This window comes from Monopterus albus, unplaced genomic scaffold (assembly GCF_001952655.1).
Source record: "Monopterus albus unplaced genomic scaffold, M_albus_1.0 scaffold290.1, whole genome shotgun sequence".
Taxonomy (NCBI): domain Eukaryota; kingdom Metazoa; phylum Chordata; class Actinopteri; order Synbranchiformes; family Synbranchidae; genus Monopterus; species Monopterus albus.
The window spans coordinates 149,971-161,698 of NW_018128170.1; the positions used below are offsets into that span (position 1 = coordinate 149,971).

Here is an 11,728-nt window from a genome sequence, read left to right on the forward strand (position 1 = left end):
GCTTTATCTAAGTCATCCTCTCTATAAACTGCTTCCCAGTTTTGCCCCATAAAATCCTCTTTTAGCCTCCTTACAGCATGTTCATTCATCACCCTCCTATAGAAAAGATTTGTTTTTGGCCTCTCTTTTCCATAGAGGCCCTCATAAACCATAAATACTGGTAGATGATCACTAATATCATTTATGAGTAATCCACTTGTCATTTTACTATCTAAAACATTGGTAAATATATTATCTATTGCTTTCTTTATCCACTCCCTGACTTTTTTGTTACTTCTGTTGATGAAGGAACTTTTGGGTATAAACTGCATCTATATATTGTGTTAATAAACTCCTCAGTTCCTGTGTGCTTGTTAGGATTTAACAAATCTATATTGAAGTCACCACATATGAACATTAATTTATGACTTATTGTCAGGTAATTTTCTTCCATCCACTCATTAAACTGGTCTATACTGGCACCAGGTGCTCTGTAGATACATAGATACAGCTTATTATCACATTTTTCTTTTTTTCTAGTAGTAATTCAACAGTCACACACTCCAGCAAGTTATCAGTCGCCCTTGACATATTTTCCAGTTTTTTGTAACAAAAGTTTTTATCTATGTACAAGGCCACTCCACCTCCCGTCTTATTCTCTCTGTTTGTGCAGACCAAGTCATAACCATCCAATTCAAGGTCGATTCCTCTTACATTATTAAACCATGTTTCTGAAAAAGCAATTATATTAAAAGTGTGTGTAAGACTACTAAGATAATGTTTTATACTCTGAAAGTTTGCATATAAACTTCTGCTATTAAAATGAATTAATGATAAATTGTTTTCAGCCTTAACATTGCTGTTAAACTGCTCATCCGTGTAATACGTGCAGTTATTTTCAGAGTTCTCAAAAAAGTTTATTTCTGGGTCAAAATCTTCGTCCGGTTCATGATGATGAGTTTCAGTATTTCCAAATGTGTTCAGCTCCAATTCCTCGAAAACTTTTAACTTGTGTGACAAATCACTTGCCTCATTCAGTGCATGTGTCATGCTTGGTGTTGAAGACACGACACTCATCTGCGATGGCAGATGAGTGTTTAAACCCAGTGTGTGCCCTTTCTATATGGTACCACTCCAAATACTGTAATACTGAAGACTACAGGTAAACTACTACAGGAAACGCCTTGCTTGTTAAGAATACTGTAAACATCTGTGCTTTAGGCTTTATAACAGACTAAGATTGGTTTGACAAGTCTTATTAAATCCACAGGTTCTTACTCTGGTTGAAAGAAGGCGTAACAGTCGTCACAGACTCTGACTTCATCCCCTGGGCATCCCTCTACATGCATCTTATGCTCAGAACAAGCGTGACACACCAGGCGGCCACACGCTCGACAATGATGCCGTCTGTTGAACTAAAAGTATACAAACAACAAAAACAGTATTTACAGAGGAAACTTAAAAAGCATAGTCTTTTTTTTTGCATTTATTTGTCACTGAGAAATGGGGCAATGAGTGAGGCAGAGACAACAAATGTCAGCAGCTAGACGAAGGCCATGCAAGCACTGTGAACGTCTACATGGCGAGCGTCCAAATCCACTCAGCTCTCAGGGCACCTAAACATTAGAGTTTATTCTCATTTTAGTCACGACTCATCTTCATCTCCCCTCCTCTTTTGGCTCTAGTAGCACAGTTTGCCATAGTTGCACCATTTCCATTTCATAATTCTGCACATTTACTTGACATACTTGTCTTAATCTGATTAAAAGGTTTTGGTGCTCAGTATGTTCAAGGGAGTCAGTCACCTCAATACCACATCGCTCTGTAAATATATAAATAGAAGAACGGTACACATATAAACGTCATTAATTTTCTGTGAAATTTCACTTCCTCAAATTTCTAATAACAAAACAGAAAGTTCATTTACTTTTTCAAAAATGTTCAAACCAGCCCTGAGTATGAAAGTACAGTAAATGTAAGAAGTTGTAAAATTAAAGCCTATTCTTTTTCAACTATGTATGTTCTTATTTTCAAAACTGAAGAAAAATATTTGTTCTACTGAAGAGCACAAGTTATTTTTTATGTCAGCAAGTGCTTCTTTTTTTAATTTATGCGAGTCTCACATTACTTGGCCCACTCACCATGGTGAACTTCTCACGCCGGCAGACCATGCACACGTGGTGTTGGGTGTCAGGGACCCAGTCTTTACGGGCCGGGGGCTGGTCTGGAGGCTTGAACTTGGCAGACAAGCGGTGTTTTCTCCCTGCTGAGCTTCGACCCCTCTCCCTGTCTGTGCTATTTGAGGATGGGGTGTGTGAGGGGGTGCTGCCTGTGGAACCAGAAACTTTAATCAACACTCATACACCTAACACTGATTTCACGCCATGTGCATAAAAGTCAAAACAGACCTTCATATGAATTTCTCAAAACTTTGAGTTTACTCATCTATAAATATCCATTTTACTGCAAAATGGAGGGAGAACAAAAACAAACAGCGGTGTTAGCCATCTTTCTAACTAAAGGTTCGAGGCTACATATAAAGAAATCTCTTATTGAGGTTAAATGGATATTATATTACTAAGCTAAACTACTAAACATGTGCAAATGGGAGTGAATGGTTACAGCATGTGCCACCTAAACAGAATGTCCTGTTCTAGTTGGGGACCTTTGCTGCATGCTGTGCCCTCTCTCCCCTTGCAAATAACGCAAACTTCAGGATGATGTTGTCTTTGTGGGAAGCGACACAGTCATGGGTGAACAGGGTGTACAGGATGGGACTGAGGACACATCCCTGCGGGGTGCCGATGTTCTTAATAAATAAAGACAAAAACAGACGCCCAAAAAAATAATTTAAAATGTGAAAATGCCTCACTTGTAGAGGTTGTTGGAGATTCAAATCGACTGGAAGATATAGAGGAGTTGTCCTGAGCAGGACAGAACAGCGATGCATCCTGGAAGCTGATTACAGAATCTGGAAATGAAGTGTTGAATACACAACAAGTCACTGACTCGTGGATGGTTGTGCAAAACTGTGAGCTTGAAAATGTTCAAACATGGTAACTAAGCACATTTTTATTCTTTGTTTCAGGACAAAAACTTTCCCTGAGAGCAAAAAAAGTCTTATCATTTGTGCCTAAGTATCAATGACATGTATTGTTTAGAAATGTTTTGATGCTTTTGCCATCTGAGTATTCGTACTGATAAGGTCTTTTTACAACAGTTTTAACTTTTTCCACAGACAAAATCAAAATGAAACTTTTTTTTGTTACCGAAATAGGCCAAACTCAACTGTACCAGTGTTACATTATGTCTCAACACAAAACAGAAGTTGACCTAAATAAAACTTTGCCTAAAATGAGCTACACTGTGATTTAAAGTACCATATATTCCTAGTCTTTGTGTTATTTAATATTTTTTATCTATCCCTTTTATCATCCTTATGTTGCTTGTTTTCTTATTCTTATGTGTGACCTTGTTGCTCTGACAATTCAATTTCTATTGGGAAATAATAAAGCACTCTATCAGTGTCTCTACATAAATGATGAAATATCTAAAGAATAAATGACCAAGACTAAGAATCTCACCAAGCATTCGATGTCAGCTTTCACTACTTAAAATTATGAACAAGCTTTGGTCAATAAATATTCAGGTCCGATACCCTGCCCTATCCAGTTTGTGTACACCTCTGTCTACATATGTCAACGATGGCCACTGTGTGCTGTGCACTCTGCACTGACCAGATCGAGCCATCTCTCTGGGGGCGCACGAGAAGTCGAGGGCCTTGCTGGCGTATTCTGCCAGAATATTATCAATGTCCTCAGCACCAAAACCAGCCTCCAGACCAACCAGCAGGCTCCGCAGGGTTCGCACTGCCAATTCGGCCCAGTCCACCTTTAGGTTCATCAACAGCTGTTCCAGCATCAGCAGAGGCTCCGACAGCAGAAAGAAATAGTCCTGTCTGGCTGCTGGGGGCAGGGTGAGCAACACCTGATGGAGCAATCACATCAACCGATCTTAAAACAACTTGAAGAGATTAAGTAATTCAGCTGGTGTCTTTTTTTTGTTTGTGCAAAATCAACACATTTTACACCTAAACAGCTAAAATAGTCCGGATTCAGCACCGGTGACACACCAAACAGTAAACCACCAAACATCCTATCATCTGCTGAACAGTGGAAGAAGTTTGCTTTTGAAGTTTCAGCTCGACATTATCACTTTTTATCAGAAACGTATTTATCACAAGGCGCCTGATTTCACATTTCTTTGCTAAAGGAAGAACGTTCGCCTGAGCTCACCTTAAATCCCAGGTTACCAAAGAAACATGATTTGGTAACCTGGTAATCTAACATCTGGTTGGAATGACTAATTGTACCCAATTGCCCAACTGTGTTGCAAGAAAGGAATTTTACTGAAAATGACATGAAAGAGAGCAATTTTGGGAAACAAATAAGACAATGACTTAGTATGACTGTAAACCTAACTTCCTGTCCTTTAAAAAGAATACAGTATGACTGCATATACAGTATTACTTAATGTAAAAAAAAAAAAAAATTCCACTGAATTTTCAACAAATTAAATCAGATTACTATTGAAATGAACTGCTGGTGAAGTATAATCTATCTAAAGTCTAAAATTTCTTATAACTGTTTATATGATTGTTTGTTACATTTATGTTACAGCACTTTGAATCATCATAAAGAAAACCACGACTTCTGTTATCAAACCAATTAAAACAATGCATATTTTCACATTCACAAACCTTAGAACCCAGATGAAGGGCGTGGATGCTGTTGACGTGCTGGAGACACCTGCCTCTGAAAATGCAGGGTGAGGTAGTCGGCCAGGAAGTAACAGGCAGCCAGTCCGGGGCGACGGTCCAGAGCCCGCTCACAAACATCCAGGCCGACCACGAAATCTGAGAGGCTCTCAAGTAACTTAAATACGCAATGGGGAAAAGAAATGTAAATTTTTCAAAGCAGTAATTAAGAGAACAACAAAACTGCTGGATATTGTCTGTCATATATGTATATACACTATACATGTTGTATGTATATTACTATTAATGAATTTAAATGTCCCTTTAACAAGAGGTTGAGTGGCCTAGACCTTGAATGCTTCGTCTGTCTGTCCATTTTCCAGCAGATGAAGCAAATGCTCAGTCTTCAGCTGCAGTCTCATCTGGTCAGATATAGGATACAGCTCCACCCACCGTGCACAAAGGTCAAACTCCTGCAAAAAATAAAAAAAGATTCATCGTATTACACTGCATAAATAAACTAAAATCGGTTGCTGTGGTAATGTAAAGCTTTTGTCTGGCATCCTAAAGACAATGTGTGAATGTTAATGAACTAAAGTGTAGCTAGCTCTGCTGTGCTTACTTTTGCCTCCAGCATCATAGACAAAATGGACTCAGAGTTTGTCTTAGACTCAGTTCTCAGTTCCTGCCAAGTAGTCCAGGCTGGCGGAAGCTGTAAATTCAACATCTGTGACCAAGGAAGAAAGCACAAAAACTTGTCAATACATTAAAAAGATAGTGCCATGGAGGAATGTAGTGTATGATCGTGCCAAAATCAGACATGATTAGAAGAGACATATAAAATCATGTTCTGCTTGCTGAATTCAAATTAAAACACTCCCCAGGTACAAAACAAGAACTGTAGTTCATACCGAGCAATAGATGTCCAGCTCTTTCTTCTTGAGCTCTACATCTGTTCTCAGTGCGACCTCTGTAGCTGGGTCACTAAGGCAGAACTCAAGCAGCTCCAGGCAGGCTGACAGCGGCCATCGCTCCAGACCCTGGAGAGCAACACGAGCTCGCAAGTTTGCATCCTGCACACGAAACAACTGACCTATACCCTTACCTCCATCTGAGAACAAACAATAAGATAGTCAAGAAACATTTTAGTTACTTTTGAAACAACTGCTGCATCCAAATTAAATGACCTTTGTTTAGATCTTAGGAGACTGTCATAGTAAAATATATATATATTCAAAAGAAATTTCAAAACAAAACAGTAACTTGCCAAGAGGTTTATCTAATTTTGACCCAAAAATATTCAATTATGAAAAGCAGTTATCTATTAGAGAAGCTCAAAATAGCAAATGTTTTGTATTTTGGCTTCATAAATTCCTTGGATGATTAATAACCACGTGTACTGTAGATACAAGTTTTCTACAAAATCATTCTGTAATTGCATCAGTATTTATTAGAAGCACAGAAGTATCAACAAAACTATTACATATGTCACATTTACCATCATTCCTCACCTTCTAAGGCAGCACAGGCAAGTAGCTGGTCTCTTAGTGCCCCCTCCTGGCTGCAGCCTTGCCCATACAGCTCCAGAAGCCGCAAGGCTCGGGTCAGACAAGGGCCTTCTGGAAGGCCTCAGCAGCCACAGCCTGGGCAGCTTCTTCCTGAGGCCCAGACAGGAGCAGACTCATGAGAGGTTTCCCGCAAACAACCACCCCCAGTCCAGAAGAGCCTTCCTCGCCCTCTCTTGACAGGGTGCCCAGCACTGGTTCCACCATGATGTGAAGGTAGGCATGGAGAATGGGGAACTCTTTCAGGAGGTTATCTGCCTCACGAGAAATCTGCTCACCATCTAGAACAACCTCTTTACGTCCACTGCGGAAATATCCAGACCATCCGGAGGATGGTGTCCGAACAGTTTCTCCTTTACAGGCACTTAGACATGCCAGTGTGGCCAGTAAAGGAGAGCGAGACTTCAGGAAAGACAGGGCAGATGGTGTGAGGAGAAAAGAGTTTGAGGAGGAAGACAAAGAGGAGGAGGATGACAAAGAGGGTGACAAGATGGAGAGGGCGGTGGGTGTAGCAGAGTGGTCGTCCTCCGAGGCCTCAGACTCAGAGCTGCCATCAGACTGAGGCTCTGTGATTCCCAGAGCTGGCATGTGCTCCTTAGCATGCCGCTGAAGTAGGATGGACAAACTGGCAACAGTGAACTCTCCATTCTTTTTGGCCTGACTGGTGGCCCTTTCAGTAGCTGGAGAGGAAGACCACAGGGGCAAAGTCTCACAGCATCTCTGGACAATCACCTGCTGGACGCTCAGTCGCAGACCTTCCTGCTGCAGCAAGGACAGCACTCTGGAGATGAAAGGATATTAAGCAATAAGATAAAATGCTGCCTTCACACCACTCAACTTATTTTTCACCTTTGCTGTATGGCATCTATCCCAGCAAAACATTAAAGCTAAACCTTTCCCCATTTTTGCTGCTCCCAAATGTAGCAAAGCCTCTAATGTGTGGCCCCTTTTACCTCTTCTCAGTTTTATCTAGCTCAACTGTCATACAGTTGCGTTACTGAACAGCATGTGCAGAAGAACAAAGAAACTCTACCAATTAAACCACATACAGTCTCTAAGCTGAAACACACATTACACAAATGGATTTTAGATGAACTTATGTAATCTGTTACTGTATTGTGTAAGACAATTTCTACTGTACACCAGCTTTCTATTGTCAGTGTTGGTGTACGTTTATGAAACATTAAAGAGCTGCTTTTCAGGAGAACGATGCAAACGTTCACTTCTTTGAGAGCATTGCTGTGAGGCACATGTCCCAGCAGCAGTTCAGGTAGCCTCGTGTGACACGGTGGGGAACAACACAGCATGCAAGCTACACACAGTTGCTCACACTGACCGGGATTAACCACTTTGTGTACCTGTCAGGAGACACCTGTCTGTCAAAGAGCAGGTGGGAGAGAAGCTGAAATGGGGGTTGAAGCAACACCAGCAGTGGATTCCCAAGCTTCACTTCATCACTCTGGTCTAAGAAAAACAGCAAGAGAGGCAAATTAGAACAAAACCAACAACAACAACAAGTAGAACAAGTCACTGACAGCCCTTGATCTAATCACTGTTTAGGTAGAATAGCTGTAAAGTAATTTGGTATTAAGTAAACTTATTACCTAGTACCTGCTAATCTGATAACCAGACTAGCTGAGATAATGTAGGTGGGGAACTGAGTGTCAAGAAGTTATGACTGAGATGGTGAAGTCTGAAAGCAGCAAGAACTTTTAATAAAACAGCATTATGCACTTAAGTGTGTTGTTAGAAGTGTCTGTTGGTACATGTACAAGGTAGAAGAACCAGCAAACCTTTTCTAAATGGATGCAAAACGCACATCAGTCCTAATTATTTTACCTTCTGAACCAAGGCTGCGCACCAGCACAGATGCTAGTGTGTTCACATAGTCGAGGAAACTGCGCACATAATCTGGTCTGGCAAGGTCTGGCTCAAAGGGGCAGAGCTGATCCAGAGAACGAAGCAGCTGCTTCATGCTGGAGCGCACAGGGTGAGTGTCCAGCTCTGACTGCTTCAGACTGGCCTGTTCGACCAGCAATGCTAGAAGAGCGCTGCCCACACTGCCCTCTGTTATGTGAGAGGTGCCATCAGACACACAGAACACAATGTTCAGAGAACAACAGCTTTTTCTGATATTTTAATGTATCTAACTTTAAACCAAATTTGTCAAACTAGCCTTACAAATTCCTGGCAAATGTACTACAGTGTTTGAAACACTTGAACTGATAAGATTAGGTCAACTATCTTTTTCAACAAGCTAGAAATTTGACTAGCAAAACAAAGACAATGTTAAATTTATTGCATCTGAAAAGCCGTGGCTGCTGTGCCGACCTGTGGTATTTGTAGCAGTACTCAGAATGTGCAGGGTGGTCTCTAAGCTCTGAGCCAAACTGAGCCGAGAAGCAATGAACTCCTCACTCAGGGTTGGGTGGCAACACAGGAGAACTTCCTGAAGACAGCAACCAAAAGGGCTGGCAAACACTTGGTCCTCGCCAACAGCTTCTATGATGTGATTTCCATAATGAAAATGTTTCAATATTTGCACTCACCTGTTTTGACCAGGCCCTTATTAGTGGCAGAGTGATTCAGGATCTTGCTGATCTGCTGTAAGATCATGGGAAATCCACAGATCCCCTCAGAATGAGGAACCCTGGGGTCAACTCTTACTCCTGAGAAGGCAGACATGGATTAAAGATGAAAACCAAGAAACTATGTGCAAAGCAGCTAATAAACATATAATCCTGTAGTTGGCCTTGTCCAAATCTGCACGTTAGAATAAATCGTTTAATAAACATCATCAGTGTTCCTAAAATTTCATTAAGGAAAGCTCCCTATAACCCAGGCTTAATACCTCGAGCCTCCAGGCTGCTGTGGAGCCTGCGCTCTGCGGTGTCCAGCAGCTGTCGGGATGTCTTCCATAGCTGACAGTGACAGCACGCCAGGTCAAAGGCAGCCATAGCTGCTGGGCTGAGCTCCTCTAGGAGTCTGTAAAGGAGGCCAGAGGGGTCTGAAGAGCAGTGGTTTAGCCAGTAGTCCTCCTCCAACGAGGGCATCGGGTGAGCAGGGGTGCTGAGGAGACGGTCTGCTATGTCTGCGATGGAATAGAAAGCCACACCTGCAGGACGCCACACACAAAATCATGATAATATCCAAGTTTCTCAAATGTACAAGAAAAAAAAACTTAAAAATCACCAAGTATAACAGAATGTCAAACCTGCAGCAGCTGCACTTTCGATGGCCTGCAGTGTTGATCGCCCACTACTGCCCAGTCGGGTCCTCCCTGTGCCTGGCCCAGCTGTTGACCCCAAGCCCTCTGAAGAGGAGGAGGACGAAGACATGGAGTGGCTTTCCATTTTCTGCTCCACCTGCCCCAAATCCACCAAAACCTCTTTGTAGCGCTCCATGAACACCAACTCGCCAAAACAGGCAGACGTCCCCAGATCAAACACTAGAGACACCTGCAGAGCAGCCAACATATACACAGGACTGAGCTACGGACACTTAATTTCTGCTAATACAGCCTAATCAATATTTGCTGCAAAAGCTTTCCAAAATGGAAAAATGGTAAAAACCAACTATGAGCAGTTTTCTGTTTGCCATACAGACCTGATGTGCCTCCATGAAATTTCCCTGGCGGATGCAGGACATTAGCAGAGACTCTGGCGGGGACAGCATGGCGGGGACCAGCCAGCTGTGAGGACCTCCGCATGGACAAACCTCCGGTTCCACACAGCTTGCCACTGTCCCTCCTCCACTATCTGACACAAGACAAAATTATGCATCATAAATACAGAGAATATACATCTGAAGAACAAAAGGCCAAACTGGAGTCATTTGGAGGAAGCCCAGACTTCATCCAAACATTTTGTTCACAGCTCCTAGAAACAAATCCACATCTTTTCGCAAGAAAGATGAAAGTATGAAATATACAGTTCATATGGTTTGTGACAACTGCAGTTTTCACTTCATAACAAAGTTGTTTGTTGCCAGTTTCTTCTGTAAAGCAAATTGGTGCAAAACAAAAGAGATTCAATGTGATTTTAACTGAACAAATCAGTGCATCAACATAAAGGCTGGTGTTTATGCCTTACCTGAAGCACTTGTGCTAACTTCTCCATTGTGTTTCTCTATGGAGGTTTTTCTCTCTGTAGCATGTCTGCCTGGTTTCCTCCTCCTCCTCCTCAGACTTGAGCTCTTGCTTTGATGCAGAGAAGCAGTAGTACAGCTGACCACCGACATCTGGAAAGCACCTTCGGAATCTGCAGGTAAATTTCCCAAGACTCAACAGATGCTTGCAAAAATCTGTCAGAGTTGATAAACACCCCCAATGCTAATACAAACATGTAAACACAGGCACCTACAGTATGTCATAAATGAAGGCCCAAAGTGCGAACAGTCAAATGTGTCCATTTCAGCTGTTGTTGATTTTCTGTCTCTGTTTTGTCTTACACATTGAAAAACATAGTAAATCATAGAAAAATCATCAGCTTGTGCATCTCACCGCTTCCACTGCCCTGATTGCTGGTGACGATCTGGAGCCTCCACTGAGCCTCTGCAGTGCGTTTGGACAACCTTTGCAGACGAGCGCCGAACGTCTCAGCTGTCACTGAGCAGCCGAGACTCTCTGCCGCCTTAGCTTCTTGAGGCAGTGCTCTTCCCGCTTCCTGTCCCTCCTGCTGGCCTACCACACACATGCCCTCCAACCCTTCTTTAAGCAGCTTTAGGAAACCCTCCATGGCTGTCACATCGACCACAAACCCCCTGCAGCCCTGGATGACGTGTCCAAGGTCCAGGTGGCTATGGTGGGCTAATGTGGGTGAACTTGCACGCACCTTTAGGCTCTCTTTCCTGCTTTCCTCAGCCTTATCTGCCTTTCCTCTGACTCCTAATTCTGCATTTTTGTTTGTTGTATCTGATAAACACTCTTGATCGGCATTCGCCGTGTTCAGATTTGAGTTTGTGTCTTTTTGAGTGTGCTGTGTAAAGTCAGCGGTGGAGAGAAATAAAAGGGAGAAGATATTCTCCAGAAGCTCCAGGCGGAACATGGCAGGCACAGCCTCCAGATAGAGCTGACACTCTGACAGGTAGTGCTGAAACTGCAAATGGCACGCTGGAAAAGACAACAGAGAAGCTCTAAATGATGTTAACATGATCTGTGCTTGGCTTACTTGTTTTTAGATTTAGTAATATAGTATATTCTATTTGTGTGTCTTTTATTGTATTGCTATGAGTTAATATATCCAAAACAAATGGAGTTGTTTCAGAATATTTGAGAACTGTGATTGTCTGTAACAGTCTACCTATGAGATCAGTGTTTACACTGTCTTCAAGTGAGATTATAATAAGCTAAAATAAGCAGACAGGAAGCCCTTCGATGAGCTGTCAGCAAACTGAAACTTCACTGCAGAAAAGCTGGCCTCCATACCGT

At 42.1% G+C, this 11,728-nt stretch overlaps 1 protein-coding gene across 1 annotated transcript in view; it reads right to left on the reverse strand.

Moving 5' to 3' along the window:
• Nucleotides 1–11,728, reverse strand: part of zfyve26 (zinc finger, FYVE domain containing 26) — a 28,289-nt gene that overhangs the window by 9,884 nt on the left and 6,677 nt on the right. The window contains 20 exon segments of the mRNA XM_020622860.1: nt 1,258–1,394; nt 2,121–2,308; nt 2,852–2,950; nt 3,717–3,966; nt 4,739–4,763; nt 4,765–4,913; nt 5,086–5,208; nt 5,358–5,462; nt 5,647–5,846; nt 6,247–6,345; nt 6,348–7,081; nt 7,659–7,764; nt 8,140–8,367; nt 8,632–8,802; nt 8,850–8,969; nt 9,152–9,415; nt 9,515–9,758; nt 9,907–10,058; nt 10,392–10,559; nt 10,802–11,467. Of these exon segments, the coding sequence (XP_020478516.1) occupies nt 1,258–1,394; nt 2,121–2,308; nt 2,852–2,950; nt 3,717–3,966; nt 4,739–4,763; nt 4,765–4,913; nt 5,086–5,208; nt 5,358–5,462; nt 5,647–5,846; nt 6,247–6,345; nt 6,348–7,081; nt 7,659–7,764; nt 8,140–8,367; nt 8,632–8,802; nt 8,850–8,969; nt 9,152–9,415; nt 9,515–9,758; nt 9,907–10,058; nt 10,392–10,559; nt 10,802–11,467 (4,228 nt within the window).